Source organism: Seriola lalandi, unplaced genomic scaffold (assembly GCF_002814215.2).
Source record: "Seriola lalandi dorsalis isolate HSWRI2012SDOR001 ecotype SW California unplaced genomic scaffold, Sedor1 jcf7180002054246, whole genome shotgun sequence".
NCBI classification, from domain to species: Eukaryota; Metazoa; Chordata; class Actinopteri; order Carangiformes; family Carangidae; genus Seriola; species Seriola lalandi.
The window spans coordinates 138,349-157,818 of record NW_019524799.1 but is presented as its reverse complement, the minus strand read 5'-3'; the positions used below and the strand labels follow the sequence as shown (position 1 = coordinate 157,818).

General features: G+C 41.9%; 1 protein-coding gene across 2 annotated transcripts in view; it reads left to right on the top strand.

Moving 5' to 3' along the window:
* Positions 1 to 19,470, top strand: part of cacna2d2a (calcium channel, voltage-dependent, alpha 2/delta subunit 2a) — a 140,428-nt gene that overhangs the window by 50,249 nt on the left and 70,709 nt on the right. For both annotated transcript variants that reach the window (XM_087173517.1, XM_023404537.2), the window contains exon 4: positions 18,783 to 18,842. In XM_087173517.1, coding sequence (XP_087029643.1) covers positions 18,783 to 18,842 — 60 coding nt within the window. The remainder of the gene's footprint in view (positions 1 to 18,782; positions 18,843 to 19,470) is intronic.

Below are 19,470 nucleotides of genomic sequence, written 5' to 3'. Positions count from 1 at the left end.
GGATGGTGGGTTTGATTCAGCATCTAATTACCCAACTTCTTCTTGAATGGGAAAAAAAATGCTTTCTGTGTTTAAGCAACTTGTTCACGTAGCAATAGCATCTGCTTCACTCCTTCATTTCCCCGTCAGCGAGAGACAAATGAATAGAAATGACTGCTTTGTGCTTTTATGCAGCCGTCTCTCCAAGCTGCATAAAACATATATTTCTAGTCTCCCATGTGCGATTTTGTATCTGCAGAGAGAGGAGAGAAAAGGAGAGACAGAGACACTTGAATCAGGAATCGTTGTGCTAAAATGCAGACGTTTTTTTTTTTTTTTCAATTGCAAGGCAGCACTCTTGTCTGTTCGTTGTTTTCTTTCCTAGAGGGCACAACTGAAAGATCACTTTTATGAAAGAGGCTTTTGAAAAACGCCTCAGCAATCAAATAGAAAATAAATGTTATAGTTCTCTGGGGTGAAAAAAAAAATGAAATAAGCACTGTGTAAAATAGTCCCTTGTTCGAATAGAAAATTGTATTTTCAAAGACAAAATGGCACAGTGTGGTCATTTACATTTCCTAGTGGGACCTTTTGTAGAATGGCAATCTATTATTTTTTTTCATTATTATTATTTATTGTGTCTTTATGGTTGCTGTTCCAAACAGGTCAAAATCCACCCCATCTCCAATCTCCCAGCCCTCCACCCTATCAGATCTCTCCACCTCCACTACCTTCTTTTCATCCCAGCGATTATCCGCCGGCTCCCTCTTATCAGCATCATCAGCTCAGAGGCCATATAGCAAAATGGTTCCCATGGGAGGAAGTCGCTGTTCAAACTTTTGTGGACACAGACCACAAAGACGGAGAAATTAGTCTTTCATTTTCCTTTTTTTTTAATTGATTCAGCATGAAATTGCTGTATTGCATGAAAATTTATGTATCTGTAAAATTGCTCATTGAATTTAAGATTTTTAAAGTTTATTTGGGTTCAGTAATAGAAATATTTATGCTGTTTGTCAATAAGACCTGATCATGAGTTGGAGGCTGGAAGTAGCTTGCGGGCCAAGTAATGGTGAGGTAAATAATCCCTATCTCTGAAGGCTGGTTTGATATCCATAACCTGCCTCTGACCCCGGGAAGCCATGCTTTAATTCCAGTGTGATGGAGAGTCGGGTTCTGCTTGAGCGAGTCCCTTCTTTTATTCCTTGTGGAATGGACAAGGCAAATAATGGGCTTGTGTCCTGAAAAGCAGCTGTTACTTCCTGACAGACCATTGATCAGAAGAACAGGGGCTGTTTTCACAGTATGGCGCTCTTACATAACCAGATACACACATGCACGTGCGCTTGCATTGGCACCAAATTTATGTAAATCTTATAAAAGCATCCTAAACAGTATTTTATGTTTTATGCACAGAAATCTCTGCTGCAGAGTATGCAGACAGACAAATCACTCTTATTGAAATGAGGTTCGAGGCTTTTAACATTATAAACCTCCCAACAGAGTAGCCTTCACCCTGAATGCAGGAACTTCATGTATACATGAACATATATATTTAACATGCACACAAGAAACCAGGTTACTGAGAGACATTCAGGTTAGGGCAAGACACGTACTCCAACCTGTAACTATGAAATCTTGGTTTATATGCAGCTGTTAAGTCAGGAATCTCTTTATTTTCTACCATATGTTTCAACCAGTGTTTATATATTTTAAGTGTATCCATTATAATTAATATCAGCCACAGTGAGATGTCAAACTCTGCAGTGAGAGAAGGGACCAGTTTTTCTTACAGTTGATGTGCGCTTGAATTTTAGTCAGTCTTCAGATATAATCATTTTGGATGCCAAGGTGCACTGCCTCATGTAATAATATTTCCTTTCATCTAGCTGCACTGCTCTCTCAGTGATATGTTCCCTGCCTGAGGTCTCTGTCATCAACATACACTCACCTAAACTCTGAGTTACACATGCATATAGATGCAGCTAAATAATCAGGCTTCACCAGCAGAAATCTAGACGTGCTAATCTGGATTCTCTGAACCTAATTAGAGGGTTTTCTTGTTTAAGAAGAACACAACAAAAATAAACAGTGGTAACCTGCATGTAAACACACTGACAGTTTTAACTGGAGATGACATCGTTTGAGATGAGAGCCATTTGTTTGATGATTTCACAAATCACACCTTCAGTCATGTAGAGGAATGAATGGTCTTGTGATTACTGCGTTATGGGCCTTTTCTTAAATGATTGGGAGTGAAACGTTGTGATGCACTGTGTACGACTGACAAATCCGACACACAGGACAATCCGACAAAAGGAAAATGCTAAAAGTTTACTTGAGTAAATAATTTTGGTTTGCATCAGATCACCTGACTTTTCTGGAAAACTGTGCCAGTGAGGAGAAAAAAAATGCCTGCAGTAATAGGAAAGATCTATTCTTTGCAGAGCTAACAGAGCTTTAGTACTTGAGCTCAGCCACACGAGAATGATCCAAGAGATCAACTTCACTGGACCACCACAGTTCTTCAAGAACGGCTCAGTCTCGCCATGAATAGCCGTGTCTTATTGTACCGCCCGTGCTTCAGCAGCTGGATGAGCTTTAACAATTAGAAGTGATATTCAGAGAAGCCGTTTGCCAGCTCTGCAGGTGCCTTCACTAGTGCTATTGTATAATTTTGCAGTAGTAAGACTGCAGGAAATAAAAAGTTTGACTTTATGCGAAAGACAAAAAAAAAAAAAAAAAAAAGGATGAGGATGATGTTTGAGTTTGAAAAGATATGAGATGTCATCCAGCTCCTATTGCTCACAGGAGGAATGACATTACTTTCTTTCTGCCTGGGCTGGTGTTGACTCTGAATTCTCATCATGGTTAATGTACACAATCCCTACCACTTGTCCCCACAGAGTTAGGACACTCACGCAGAGAGGCCAAGGGAATCAGGGGTCGGCATGCCTTTATTTTGCACTTCCATCAGAGCAAGCAGTTAATCTTTGCTCGGCCCCAGCTTATCTGGGCGCCTGCCACCCAAGCCCTGCCCAGGGAGAAAGGCATCACACGCCTCAGCCCTCTCCTCCCTCCTCTCGCCCTCCCCTCAGCTCAGTTCTCCTTGGCTGACTGGAGGAGGTGGCTGCAGATTGAATTATTCTCTCCGTTCCATTTCTTCCAAGTTTGCATTCATTTGCACAGCGCTGTCACTTCTCTTCTGTTGTGTTTGTTTCTTAAGTGGAAGCCGTTCAGAGTCTGTCTCAGCTTGTTGCATTGTCTCATATCGGTTGTGGCATCAGGCTGCAATTGTGGCAAAAAAAAAAAAAGAAAAAGAAAGAAATAAAAGAAAATGTTTCTTTTATTGGTGTTAGTGCACATTTGTTGAGGCAAATGCCCAGAGCCTCCCTGCTGGCACTTTTTTTACACATCCTGTGTGTGTGTGTGTGTGTGTGTGTGTGTGTGTGTGTGTGTGTGTGTGTTCAGTGACGTGATGTTCATCAGTTTTTTAATGTACTTTTGGGGGTGAGACTGAAACTAATGATTATTTTCATTCTAAATGAATCTGTTGATTATTTTGCTAATTAATCAATCATTTAGTCAAGAAATTGTCCCTGAGGACTTGACATTTTCAAATGCCTTGTCTTGTCTGACCAAGGGTCCAAAACCTGAAGAGATTTTGTCGCAAGTGATATGAAAGAGAGAAAATCCTTGCACGAGAAGCTGGAACCAGAAAATGTTTGGTATTTTTCAATCAATCAATTATCAAAATTGTTGATTGGCTTAACCAGCTCATCATTTCAATACAGCATTTTATCGACTAATCTTGCCCAGTAAAGAAATGGTGAAATCGAAGATGCTTTAGCTCGAACAAAAACTATTGTTTCTCTGTGACTTTAAGGAGTTTTCTGACAAATCCACAAAATCTTAAGAACCTGATGGAACCTCATGTGTTCATCGTGTCTGGACAATTTAAAGACTCCACTACTACAGTTGAATTAGTCTCTGGTGTATTCTCCAGTCCTCAGGAGGAGATTTGAGGTCACACTGTCAAACTCCTGGCTCACCTGCTTCTTTTTTGCAGCGCATTGCCCCTCCTCCCCCTCCTCCTCCTCCTCCTCCTCTTCCTCACGGATTTCTACCCCACTGTCTTGAGCTCTGACAGCCTGTCATAACTCTGTCAGCCTGTTATAGCCTGTCATAACATAATGACCTAACACTTTCCATGATTGGCAGGTGTTTTTCCTTACAGGCCAATGAAGTAGGGGATGGGAGATGTGGTTTGATGCCCAGTTACCTTGTTTCTTCACTGACTGACAGGTGGCTACCCAAACTACACAGAGAGAAGGCCTGTTTGTATGTTTATCGCCCTTTTAATTCATTCTTTGTTTGAATAACTATACAGCAGCTGTCGGCTATAGCTTAGGCTCATTCGGGTGACCAAGGGGATGGGACACTGTCTTCACCTGCTGGATGAGTGACAGGAGAAAGGCGTAGGAATGGGAAAAGAGGGAAAGGGAAGATAGGACCTTGCCTGTAGGCAGCGGTGGAGCGGTGAGGTGCTGACGAGGGGGTGGGGGGGTTGGGGGGGTTATGCTTCAGAGAGACAGTCGAAGAGAATCTCAAATATTGACCTTGGAAAACCACCTCTATGATAATAATTATTTCACGACCCCCCCCCTCTACTGCCTTGGCTGTTTCACTGTCTCTCTCCCGTTCCTCATGTGTCTCTCTCTTTTTTGTGTGTGTGCGTGTGTGTGTGTGTGTGTGTGTGTGTGTGTCCTTTGCTCTTGTAATCTTAGCGACCTTAGATAAAAGCAACCTGGCTCTTTTTCTTCTCTTTGATACACATTAATCCCTATCATTGATTACAAGCTCAGGTTCAGCTTATCACAATAAGCCTCTACCATTTGACCCCCCCCTCCCCCCATCCCATACTGTATGGTTTATAATACAGTGAACCATACGTTATACTCATACACTCAAGGGGTATGAGGTTTGATTTCACAAGTGTGTGTGTGTGTGTGTGTGTGTGTGTGTGTGTGTGTGTGTTCAACAAACTAAAAACAGCATTATTAGTAAATGTTAATGGTATTCTAAAAGAAATACAAAATGCAGTGTTTATTGCGGTATTATACTAGTGCCAATTAAAAGCACATTTGGTTTTGATGAATACCTCATCACTTTCCTACACCGCCTCATCTTTGAATGACATTCAATGCTATCATCTTTTTAGGAGAATATTCACTGAACTTTAGATATAGATTCATTTTTTTTACTCAAAATAGTGCCGTGGACTCAAAGAATGTTTTTCCAGTCTTGATTCTTTCCTGAAATTCTCCTCTCATCTCACCAATGAGGGGGTAGAGCAAAAAGCCTCTTTGTAGCCTGAGAGGCGAAACACGGGGCAAATAAAGTCCACAAAGTACTCACTGCTACTTGTGAAGTTTAACTGCTGTGAGCACAAGAATACCTGAAAGCAACCTAGAAAGTGTGTTTTTATTACCTCCCTCTGTTCTCTCAACTGAAGACAGTAAGGCGTCTTTGTTTAGAGGTAAGGTAAAGTTCATAGTGGCGGTGATGGGAGGGTGTGGGGTGGGTAAAGTGGAAATTATGCCTTATATCTACACTTAACTAAATCTCTCTCACAAATTAAGTCCTTGCTATCACTGCTAAACTGGGAAAGTTTAGGTTATACCTCATGCACAGCGTACACAGGTGTTTCACTGTAAAGGTCTAATCTAATACAGATAATACGCTGCTTGATAATGACATGTTTTAAAGGCACGGTTCATTTTGTCCTCACTCTGTTTTGAAACCTGGCTCGCAGCACTACCATTTCAGATGACACTGTGGTGCTGCTTCTTAAAGGCAGCCACGGCAAAGTATGCTAAGTGAAGGCGGAGGAGTACATCTATTCATTTAAATTGGTGCTAATGGCAGACTATTTAAAAGTCAATTAATTGCCAGGGGCCAAATGCACAGTGGCAGTTAATGCTGTCACAATGCTGAGTAGTAATTGGATGTGGTGAGGGGATGTGACTGTGTGTGCTTGTGTGTATTCCACTTGTCTGAAACTGGGTGGCCACCTACTGTACCTCCATAAGCTCTCAACAAAAGGACCGTCTGCTGTGGATGGTATTTTGTCGCAAGGCAAAGCATCACGGGAGAACAGCTTAGTTGTCTGGATTTGGGATTGTCGTGTAGTTTGTGGAGATGCATCCATCCACATGTATTTTTATAAAACGTTTGTTTACAGTTTTCAGTCGCTTTCAGTCTGTTTTCTTTGACTGTGCACTATTATTCCTGAAATCAGCCTTTGAATCCATTGTCTGTTTCCCTTTTTGTTTTTCTCAGTTTGACATCACTACCCCCATCTCCATTCTCTCTCACCTTTTCATCATCTTCCTCACTTTATCATCCTCCTCTGTATGGCAGAGAGAGGAAGAGAAGGCCTGAGATCGATGTTGGGCCTGCACACACAGAGACCGGCAGCTGGTTGAATCGGAGTGATCGATCAGGCACAGAGCATTTACTCTGCCAGACTGCTGGGCCTTTGTGGATGGAGATTATTTCTAAATTATTACAGGAGGCAGATGCTTGTCAGAAGATGCTCTCTGTCAAGGTTATACTGCTTCAGTGCTGCCTAGCTCTCTCCTTCTCGTTCTCTCCCTCATAGTTTGCGTTTCCCATCTTCTTAGAACTGTCCACTTTCCCTCCTTTTATCTTTCTCTTCTGCAAAAGGTTTTTCAGTAATTAGCATTTTCCACACTGCTTTTGAATTTACCTAGCTGTCTTTATTGCGGTGTGTTGTTTCCCTAACAGCAGATTTGTTTAGCTCGATGTAGGTGAGGTTAAAGTCGTACAGTGTGTGCCGCTCAAGTAATGAGAAACTGAAAATGCCATCTAGTAAATTGACTTCATACACACAGACAGAATGGGCTACACAGTGTAATCTTTGACCAATGTTAGTCTATAATGGCACTGAATATACTGGCTGGCTGCTGTGTGTTTGAGGCTTTCTTGAAAATGAGTTTGTTCTTTCTTGAACGATTTAAATGAGGTATTTTCATTCTGTGCCCTTCAACAGCACTGAGCGCCTGTGTTCTTTAAAAATAGATGCATGTCGATAGCCTTTGTGCATCTGTGTGCTGGATGGGTGCCGTGTGTGTGTGTGTGTGTGTGTGTGTGTGTGTGTGTGTGTGTGTGTGTGTGTGTGTGTGTGTGTGTGTGCTTCGTGTGAATAAACCTGTGCATGTGTTTGAAACTGATAATTCAAGTTTAAGACGTATTGAATGTGTGTGTTTTCACCCTTGTTAGGCTGATTAGATTTGGTAACGTTCTCGTATGCCGTGGGCTCTACCTCTTGTCATCTCATTCATTTTTCCTTAGCACTTGTTTCGTATGACAGGACTTATCACAGCCATTGCAGTTGGTATTGAATATCTACAATTTTCCATCCGAATGTAGTTTCTTCACAACATATGAAAGATCTCTTTATTCTGTCAGTGTAATAATGTATGTTGATGTATTCTGTAAAATAAAGAAATGATCTGAGTTAACAGAAAAGCTCTGCTAGTTCCCATTAAAAGGAACAATCTGACCCTTTTTTGTTTTATCCATAATCAGTTGAGAACATCATTTTCAATTTAATCTTCTCATGTCCAGCACATGGTGTGTCTGATATGTGTTTAACCAATTAGTAGCAGCAGTTACAGTATGTTTCCAATCAAACGCTGCGCATGTTTCAGGCCGGTTTCAGAAAAGTGAATATATGAATACTCTTAACAGCACATTCAAAACCTCTGTACATTAATTGATTTATGTTTCTCATTTAAGTTTCTCATTATTGAATGAATTTATCTCTTCTGTCCTTCCACACCAATTTTAATGTTCACCAGCCAACATTGTGTGTAGAGGCAGGGATGATATGTAACAAAAAGGTCCTAGATGGATTCGAACCAGGGGCATTCTGGTTACATGGTATGCATCTTAGACCCAATGCCTAACTAGATGCCTCTTTTTTTTGTTATTATTGGAGACTGGTAGAATATATTAGTCACTACTGCAATGCAGTTGTGTATATCAATAATTTGTTTTCATTTTGTCTTTATTGAGCTCAATTACTGCACAAATTTAAAATGTTTTGTTGTGTGGAAAGTGACAAATCAGCTTTCCAACAGCTCCAAAAATGTCTTATTTACATATTTATCTTGTTAGCTAGAAAGCTAGTCACCAATACAGCTCTGACTCAGCTGGGTTGTGCTTCTGGTAAGTTACAACAACATGCAGCCTGACTGTGATGACAGGACTTACAACATGCCGTGTGCAGTCTCTGTATGTGTGTTAACTAAACATGATATAGACAGCATGGAAGTTGCTACAGTGCCTGTTCTTATATACTGTGCAAGGTAGCTTGAACACATCCAGGACCAACAGTATTTCAATGATGATCTTAACATTTATTTTCTCATTTGTATGTTATAAACATACACTATGGCTATAGAATATGCAGTATGGTATGACTATGTGCAATTGGTTCTTGGATCATGCTTTGAACTAAAGATGATACCTCAGAAATGAAATATAAAATTACATGAAAACAGTCACTTTAGTGTATCAGCACCTCAGAAAATACAGACAGTCCATATCCCCATCTGACCGAGATGAAAAGAAAGCTCTGGGATTATTTTCTTAGACAGGACGGGGAGGGAACAAATCAGCATCAGGAGATTTTAAAATGAAAAAGAAGGATTGAGCATAGAGTAAGTCATTACACCTTTTGTCCTTTTTTTCATAACTGTCCCTTTATTATTCTATTGGCGGTTTTGATATGTTGGCCCATATTGAGTATCCTACACTTTATCACCAGTCACAGCAGTTGTGAATTCTGAGCATCATCCACGTCCTTTGTTGGGTATTCAGAGAATCATCTCTCGTTGACCGAGGAGAATAGACTTTATGAGGAGGAGGCACAGCAGGCTGATCAAACATTTACATTGTTAGTCCGATGTTGTTTGCATTAACATATGAAACCTGGTAGCAAGCTAGTTACTCTCCACACAATGAAAACAATCCCCCTCATTTCTTAGTCAAAAGGCATATTCACTTGAAAGTGTGACAGATTATCATTTCAAATTTCATCATACTGTATCTGCAAACTGAAACTGATTATAGATTCATCCGATATAGTTTTTGCTAATAGATATTTAATATTCAGATTGGATATACAAAAATACCGGATAGGTGACAAACTAAAGAAAAAAACCTAATAAATGAGCAGAGACAGGAAATGCAGATGCTTCCACACAGGTGCACTACACGGTACAATTAAGCAGTTAACATCCAATCATGCTCTGTGGCAGGTATAAAAATGCTGAGCAGTCCCAGTTTATTCTGGTGTTGTATCAAGATGACACAAGGAGAAGATCTGAGTGACTTTGAAAGAGGGTTCATTGTTGGGGCACAGATGGCAGGAGTGAATAGAGTGACATCCTCATTTAGATCTATGGGATGGACATCAGTAAATAGGGTCAGAAATTTGTGACGATGATGCTCGTGCATTGGTGCGATATGTATGAAAAACAGAAGAGCAGTTCTTCTTATGCTGTGGAGGCATTTTGCTGGCATTATTTGGGTCCACTTGTCTCCTAGGGGGGGTCAGGGAGGGGTCAATGAAATCAATGTTGTTCTGTGTGATCACCTTTATCCTATGGTGAAATATTTGTATCCTGATTGAAGTGGTCTCAGGGTGACAATCCCGCCATCCATAGGGCGCAAGCGTTTACTGAATGGTTTGATGACTATGGAAATAATCTAAATCATATGCTGCGGCCTTCACAGTCACCAGATTTCAACCCAATTGAAACCTGTGGGAGATGTAGGACAGACGTATTAGACAGCGCTCTCCACCACCGTCATCAAAACGCCACGTGAAGTGATATCTTTTGGAAGAGTGGTGTCCATCCCTCCGGTTGACTTCAGAGACTTGTAGGATCAATGAAGGCACGTGGTGGCCCACCACCTTACTAAGACACTTGACACCCGTCCGTAAACTTGAATACTTGATGGGGCTGAGACAAGTTCGGATAACTGAACATGATACATTTAGTGAACAACATACACAGGAGTCTTGTTTATTATACATGTTGATTTATAGTAATCAGACAGGAAGGTAGTGACAAGTGGATCGCAGCAAAAATGCTAATAAAGTGCGTGAAGTGTTGATTTGTAAGTGTGTGCACATATTGTGAGACCAGTTACTTGTGATTACACAAACCATCCTTGTCTGGTTTTATATAACACCATGGTACACTGTAGGTATTTAAATGCCGGGGCACTTAGCTCCGTTTCTCTCTCGTTGAAAAGATCTCTTCTGGGAGAGAGAGAGAGAAAGAGAGAGAGACAGAGAGAGACAGTGTGGTGGGAAGGAGGGGTGCGGGTGTTGGTGACAGAGAAATGTAGGAGAGATGAAGCCTGGATGGGGAGAGAGCGGGTGATGAGAAGAAGGGAAGTGAGAGGGATTAATTGTTCACCCAGGAGAGGGAGATAACATCAGATGTTTAAAAGCCGCCACAACTAATCCTGTCATTTCTTGGACTAGAATAATGAAAATGGAGAAATGATATCTCTTGGAGAACTGGAAACCGAGCTAATCTGTATGCCTGTAACGAGCACGCTTGTGATTGCTAAATGGTCTACAGATTATGGTATATTTCTAGTTGCGTAGTGTCATCTTCCAGTGTGATGACGGCGAAAAAATGTGTTTTTATTTGGTGTTTTTCTTGATTGTGTATTGTTTCCTCTTTGACTCATTATATTTTTCCCAGATATACTGTATTTATTGTAACATAATTCGACAGGTGAAACATTGTGTTTTTAGCTTATGCAACAGCCAGACATTGTATACTACATTCTGTGTTCATGTTTTAGTTCATTAACTGCAAATCACATATTTTTTTTACATTACTCCTGACATTTTCCGAAAGCGTGCCGTATGGTTTCAGACTGATTTCCTATTTTTCAGCAGCCAGTTTCATCGATTTCATTACAGTATGAAAATCAAATTAGATGGACAGACATGTACTTTAGGGTAATTGCTCATGATGCACAATTTGTGCCGTTATTATTTTTTTGTCATGTTGTCACTGCTGTGAGAGCATGGCTTTCAACAACTACAGTATGTTGTGTCAAAATAAGACCCAACAAGACAAACAATAAACAAACATGGATATGAAGAAAAAGAAACAGTGCGAATTTTGTCATTAAAAGGTTGTTATTGAACATCCGAGTTACCAGTTTGAGATGTTGGGGCATTATGACAAAGATATAAAAACATTCACTGTGGTGGATTATCTCAAGCAAGTCTCTCCAAGTTCATTCCATTAACTGACATGAACTGAAATGTGACTAACTCAATCCGTTTAAAAACATATGGTACACTTTTGAAATCAGTTGGCAGTAACATATAGAATACAGATACAGGTAATGGGTTAAAACATTCAAAACCATCTGTATAAGTCTCAGTAAAGTCCACTCCTGATGTTCTCTGCCCTACATCTGCTTCTGTGCTTGCTCTTCTATCCAAGTAGCTCTCTTTCTTCCTCTGTGACCCACACCTGCCGTTCTCTCCATCATCCCTTCCACCCTTTGGTGCCATGGCACTCCCCGTCCTCCCCTGTCGTATCTGTCATAGGCGTTCAGTCGCTGGTGTTGCTCTAGGCTTCAAATTTAATTTGGTTTCAATCTGCTGTAATTGCTTTGAGAGACGGCCGTGTCTGCATGTTTTTCCTCTCTTATGTCTGCTGGAATACTAGATGAATTGTGTGTGTGTGTGTGTGTGTGTGTGTGTGTGTGTGTGTGTGTGTGTGTGTGTGTGTGCAAGTGTTAAGTGTGTGTTTCTGGACATGGATGAATATGACTGAAGGTGTGTACTCATGCGCACATGTGTGTAAATGCTGAACAAATGCCCGGCCACACACTGTCAATGATACACTTTGTCAAACACCAGCTGCTGTCACTGGACTCTCTTCTGCCTTTACAACGCTTTTGTCAGACACCATACATTTTCTCTTTGTAGCAGAAAAGTCGCAGGGAGGGCAGGGAGTGAGGTAAATCTGCAAGACAGAAGAAGTATCTTTTGGAAACACATCATGACCTTTTAGTTGAATAATCACCCCTCTTATATAAGCCCTGAATGTGTAACTCTCTCATTATTCTATCAGCAATCTAAAGTAAGAGGGAGGATGATTGAAGTAAAGGGCAAAAAACAGACAGACAAAAAAAAAATAAACTGTTTGCCCTTGAACTGCAGACAGCGCTGTGGTGAGGCGAGGTGAAAGGAACGGTGCTTTGCTGATAGACTGAGATAATATTGGTATGACTCTTATTTAAAAAAAAATCCCAACTCGGGTTTTTTTTCTTTTTCTTTTTCCCTCTTGCTCTTTTGTGTCCTGGCAAAGTCACATACATATACATACATATATATATACATACATATATACATATAAACATTCGCATGTGTATTTTCACATAATCTGTATGTTTTGGCATTACTAGAGTTTCTCTCAGGATGTGACACAAACGGCACTTTGTTGAGTCGTGGAGTACACACATCAGCTCTCCGTCTTGTTGTGCCTGTGTTTGTTTCTCGGCGAGCGCATATATATCATTCTCACCTCTGATCAAGGAGACGTTTGCCCTGCATCCTGATGCTGTTTCGCTCTGCTCCTCCCCACACAGCCTGCTGAGAAGGCGGGAGAAACGAGCAGGTCATGCAGGCAATCGCACACACCTGTTAACAGATGTACAGACTAAAAGAGCAGTCATGTGCTCTGTGTCTCTCTGGTGGAATGTCATTGGGTTTCTTTTATTTGACTTATTTATTTTTAGCTATCGCTGGTTCCAGACAACGGGTATGCAATTTTCTCCTCCTCACTCACCTGCAAGGCCAATGCCTGAATAAACAAGACGTCTGAATCTTTCCTTCTTTTTTTTTTTTTGTAAATGGCGCCTTTAGGCTTCCTTCCTCTGTCCCTGTTGTCTGGTTGATGCCAGCAACAGCAGGAAAGGCCGGGCAGCAGTTTGGGCATGCCTGTGACTATCTGTCAAACAATAGACAGTGAGCCCAACCAGCCAGACACTCACATGTCACTGAGCTAATCCTGGCCCCATCGACACACCGCTCTGCCTGCCTGCTCACCCTGAGCCCCCTGCTGGCCCTTGCATGTAGAACACTTGGCTACCTGCGAGCAGTCAGGGCTGCAGATCTGTGTTCTATTGATGTCCCAGCCGTGACCTTGTTTGCCCTTTATATCCTTTAAATTTGTGCTGGATATGTGAATCGTGACCTGTGTGTATATATATATGTGGTTCTGTATTCATGGGCACCTGTGAGTAAACGATGTGACAGAGTTGTAGCATTTATCCCATAGGAGCTTTAATTGAATTTATAGTAGTAATTGCTCCAGTGAATGATAATGTTTAGTACAATGGTCTTTGGCCTCGTTCTGTGGTAAGATGAGTCTGCCACTTAGCTTTAAATGCTATGTGGTTTAATGAGTGAAATGCGTATTATTTTGAATGAGGTTTCTCCAATGAAACAAAAAAGTGCCCCAATTAGAAGAGAATGAATATTGTTTTTATGGAGATACGTCAGTAGTCACTTATATTAGATTAACTGTGACATTGCTTCTAACATTATCATATTTTGATTAAATCCATATTATAAATTTAAAAGCAGACTGATTAGTACACAAGAGCTTATGATCAAGGTTGATTATTTTCAGTGTAGCTCTGAAGCTCATTGTGAGGGAGGCAGAGAGCTACTGTATTGTTCCAAAGTAAAGACAGCTGCCTTTTTTTGTCTCATTGAACTATACACAGCACAATGCTGGCAATCTTTTGTGGAAATATGGTGTTTCTGTGCGCCTGTGTTGAGTGTAGAAAAAGCTGCTGTTTGATTTTGAAAAGCTGGTGAGACGATGCTGCCGCCGCCGCTGTGGGTAGGTGACAGCTCGCGTCTTCCAGATCGGGTCTCCGTGGAAACAGCAGAGTGAAGTTGGGAACGTGTCGCTATGAGTGGGGAAATGCAAAAGAAAGTGTTAACATTTCCGTTGTGAAGGGGGGAGATTATAGCGGGCGGGGGGGGGAAACAAAGGCAGGGATTATCTCAGCACATGCTACAATAGCACTACACACAGCCTCTGCAAATGGGCCTGCCACAGGGTGCTTTGGATCACAGAACAAAGACAGGGTCTCCCACCCATCCATGCAGATCCTCTGTCAGAGTTAGCTAATAAGGACTACAATACCCAGCTGCCAGTAGCAAACCAGCCAGGGACCTGGAATTAAGGGTCATTATTTCTCCTCATTATGGACTTTTGCATTGTTTGACCACTCTGAAGAGTAAAGTCTATTCCTGTTATCACTGTCCTTCTTCCAGTACTTTGAAATTGGATGTTTTTGTCATTTCAGTCACTCCACTGAGAGGAATGTGTAATAATGCAAGCAATAAAAATATGTCATAAATTTTCAAGCTTCTTCCCATTTCACCCTGCGTTACCGACGGGTTCTGCACTCTGTGAAGTCAATTTAACTGTTTTGAAGTTGGTTTGTGACTGTTGTTGGAATTAATACGGCGTTAGAAGAGGGAGTAAGTTTGAGGGCAGTAAACTGAGACAGATGGAGAGAAATGGAGTACAGCATACGATTGCTGGATAAAACAGCCGAGCGAAGAGGAGAGATAAAAGGATGGCGCGAGAATGAAAGGTGGTGGTGGTGGTGGTGGGGAAATGGCAGCGAGGGTGTGAGGCGGAGTGAAAGTGAGTTTGTCTGTGATGTTTTAAAATTCTGGAGTGGAAAGTCCCTCCATCTGTTATTGTGGGACGGTTCTGACTCAGTGATTTCTATGATTGGCCTTAATCCCGGCCGAGTGGAGAAGACAGAATGAAGAGCTTAAAGCAGACTGCTCTCACTCTGACAGGCTCCACTGGCTGCTGCTGCTGCTGCCGCCGCCACCGCTGCCGCTGCTGATGGGGCTCACTGGCACACTCAGTCTGCTGCCGCCTAATGGATTAACTGCTGCATGACACTGCACCTCTCCACACTACTACAGCAAGCAGCTTTTAAGGCCATGACACGGCAGTGACATTTTGATGTAACATGAATTTGTCAGCAGCCATGACACACAGCAGTTTTCACTCAAATTTTAAAGCTCCTTGTGTTCTCTGTGATAATTGTGTCCTCATATGTCACCATGCACCATGAAAGCAGCACCACCCGCAGAGGGATCATGTCCTTTACACTGTCTCTCAGTAAACAAGGCATTGCTGATGTGTCTTCGTGATCCTGTACGTGTCAGTAGATACAGTAAAGATATGATTTGTATTGATGCTGCATCTGGATATTTAATTCAACAACGTGGGAAGGGCCCTTAAGAAAGCTGTTCTATATTTAGACATCTTTTTACAAAGAGCTTAGTGGCTTGCCATTATGATTGTCACTGTTCACAGCGGCCAATCATTGGAAAATTTACTAAGGGTTTCCCTTGGTGTATTAGTCGCTCTGAGAAGGTTAAGTGACCTCAGCAGAGTCATTTCACAGTCTTTTGGTCCCCAAGGTGACTTAAGCGTTCCCAGGAACCGAGCTGAGGGGCTCATTTGGAACATGTTAAGTACCTCGATTCAAGGCTGCAATCACACGTACGGACCCGTGTCGTGTTTTCTCAAGTGCCCTCTCGCTCAAACACACACTTTTTAGGGCTGTTTTAGAGTGTCCCTCCAGATAACACTGACGCCAGTGTGGTACGTCGAGTGCCCTTTAAGTTAATGCTCAGTGGAAGGGCCTAACAGGCTGCAGCAACCACACAAGCGGCCCGGTGTCGCGTTGGCGCTCACCACAGCATGACGCTGTCTGTCCCTGGTGTGCTGTCATTCCCCTAGAAATAACATGACTTTGAGTGATTAAACTGCTCCCCTTTGGAACAGAGCAAACTGCACAGTTATGAATATTAAAGATCCTAATCGCCTCATGCTGAGCCTTTCGTTATTTTTTTATTTTCCGCTGTCTTCTTGCTCTGTTAGTTCACAGTGTGGGCCCATGATCTTTTACAGCGGCGGGGTTCTTCGACAGTGGAGACATCATCAGGCTGCACCGCCTGCTCTTTGGGTGCTTGTACAATTATACTGTCACCTGCACCACTATGTACAGTGTTTGCATACATGACAGACTCCATCGTGCGTTGTTTAAGGCTGCAGACCTTGTAGAGGCACTTCACATGCCACTATCCATTACAGAGTTGTGTTTATGGTTCTTGACCTTGCCTGAAGGCTCAGTGACAAATGGCCCAACATGTGATGTATTTTGTGTCAAGGTTACAAAGGCAATAACATTAGATGCCCGTGCTCATGTTGTCGACTCTCCTGGTGTCTTTGTGCCTGTATGCTGTAGTGTTATTTGCTGTGTTGTGTGGGCCTGTAGTGAGCTTATCTGTGCTGTACTGTGCTGATCTCACTATGCTCATCCAGTACTCTAAGCTGCTTGGGCTCCAGCCACCAGCATAGATGATATATCCCTGCCCCCCTCCTTCCCACATCTCTCACTCTGATTCATTGGCTGTTTGTGTTGCCCATCCATCTGGGCCAACACAGAGGAAGGGAAGACACATGAAGACACATGGCTGTTTTGGAGCACAGGGACTGCATTAAGCTGCTAGGGAAGAGATAGGGTCCCAGAAAAATGGTGGCCTACCGGGGGCAGAGGGTGGAAGAGTACGAAGGGAGAGGCAGCTGGAGAAACATAACTGGAAAAAAAACAAAAACACGTGGGCTACTCAAGGGAGAGAGAAATGGATTTTCTAAATGGACAAAGTAGAGATTCTTACTGACAGATTTAATCCTGAGAAAAAGACTGAGCCAAAAGGATGAAAGGGTAGCTAGATCACAGATCATGACAGAGAGTAGAGAGGGTGGAGGAAACTCTTCTGCAAATGCAACAGATTTTCTATGTCCTCAAAAATATCATTCATATTAATAGAAAAAATAAAAACATTTGTTGTGAATGAGAGTAACATCATATGGCTTTAATTTTTAGGCTAATCTCAGATGAGGCAATGCAGTGAGATTATTGTTGAGCTGCTCTGTGTTTATCCCTAATTGAAAAATGTGGAGTTCATAGTTTCACCAAGAGATTACCACTGTGGCGTTGCCCTTTAGCAGGGCTGACCCTCTCTAACGAAAAGCCACACAATTACTGTCTTTTCTAATGGACTCTTTGGTAATAATTTCAACGGGCTAATTAGATCTGCATTTCATTGTTTTATTTGCCTTTTGTCTCATTAGGAAATGAATGAAATCTTATCATTGTTATTTAAGGCCTTTTCAGGACTCAAACTGATCCACATTTTCTGCTATTATGTGCCACAAATTACGCTAGTGAAATCACATTATGTACATACTTTAAACCATTATGCTCAACAAATGTCCCTATACGATATGCGTAAGAGTCAGGACTGATATTCTCTGCCTGGTGTGTGTTTGTGTTGAGAGTAGGTGGAGCAGCATTGTGACTGTGTGGCTGTGAGTGGGAGGGTCTGCTGAGATGAGGTGGGCGGGGCTTCTAATAGAAATAGGACAGCTTTCACTCTAATGAAAGTTTATGTCTTGTGTGTTTTTGGTAGATAAAAAGCCCCCTGTGGTCGGGTAGTGGGGGCCCTTCAGTGTGGCTCCACAAATGAATGAGGTTTTACTGTAGCAGGGGTCTAAGTAGGGCTAGTCATTTTAGAGCCTTGGGACTGTATGACCAATCACACTATTCTGGGACAGTAACAAGATCGCCCCCTAGAGGCCCGGGGAAACCTAGATACTGAGGCATAGGAGGGAGGGAGGGAAGAGGGGGGGCACTGTGAGGAAAGAGAAACACTCCAAGGCTTCACCATATTTGCCAGTTGGATCATTTCCTATATGACAAGCCTACATACAGTAAGCTTCTTCAGAGATAAGCCTATAAGCTACATCATGGTAAATGACACTAGACTATTAAAGCACATTCTTATGACAACATCAGTGGGTAGTGGTGTTTGATACTAGTTTGAGATGTTAGTTAGATGTTAGTTACTGCTTCATTTTCATAACGCAGTAACTATCACTCTTCTATCGCTGTGAATGTGACAGTAACAACTTGACAGCAGCTTAAACAATGAATTTTAACAGCAGCAAACATTACATTATTAGCGCTAATATTTACTTCTTATCAACAAGGATGGATAAACGTCCACCAGGGAAAAGTGCACACCGCTTAAAAACTGAAAACTAAACCTGCATGTCTAGATCAGTCGGTGTGGATCTGCCTCAGCGCCAGAGATAGTAATGATCCCTGCCTTGCACAAGTTTGTTTACATTATGTGTCATACCACTTCTAACTCAGCTGTCACTCAAACAAATACACACTTTGACAACAACAACACCCTTGGTACATGTTTTTGTTTTTTTTTTGCTCATGATGCTCATGTGGGATTTTCTTTAATTGATCAATAAATTTGTAGTTAGATCAATTTTGAGAAACAATTTATAGCTTCTAACAGTATTAAGTTAGTTAACTTAGTAGGTTCACCAATAGGATGTGCACAAATAGTTTTTTGAAGGACCATGTTGGGTATGGCGCTCCCTAATCCTCTGAATGAACCTGTTAATTTATAGCTGTGCTAGCTTTTGTAGAGAACAAGGTCACAGTCCTCATCTGCCGGTCCGTCTCTGTTTCACAAACACATGTCCCACTGACTCCTTCAAAACTAACACTTCTGCTTTTGTGTTTCCTTGTAGAAACTGGCCAGGGAGGCGGAGCAGCTTCAGAAGGAGCATGTATGGCAAGACGGTGTGACGGTAAAGTAGGACACCCGCTCTTCTCCCTCTTTCTCCAAGACCTCTTCTATCGTTTTTTTTTTTTTCTCTTTCCTTTTTCAAGCAAAGTGGTTAATCTTCCCTTCATCTGCCCCTTCGCATCTGTTTTCCAATTCCCCCTCAGTTTAGTTGTTTTACATGTAATCCTTTAATGACAATGTGATCAGCATCACAGAGACAATTTGGAAAAACAATAATATACACAAGCGCACAACGCACGTACGCATGCACACTATAATTGCTTACTTTTGGGGATTGTCATTTCCATGGGCTTCAGTATTATCTAAGAGCTTTCTGTCTGTTTTGTTTCACAGTACACAGCAAGTTGGACATTGCATTCTCTTGTAGCTGACCTTTAAAACACTAGAAATCTGCTATTGAAATCTAAAAAAAGGAGAAATGGTATTACTCTGGTTTATGTTTGTCTGTGTGTGTTTGTGAGCCACCGTGCTCCACTGACTCTCAAATTTGCAAACACTGGAATGCCCCACGAACATGCATGCATACTGATGCGCGCGCACACACACACACACACACACACACACACACACACACACACACACACACACACACACACACAGACACACATATACATAGCCTCACCCGACAG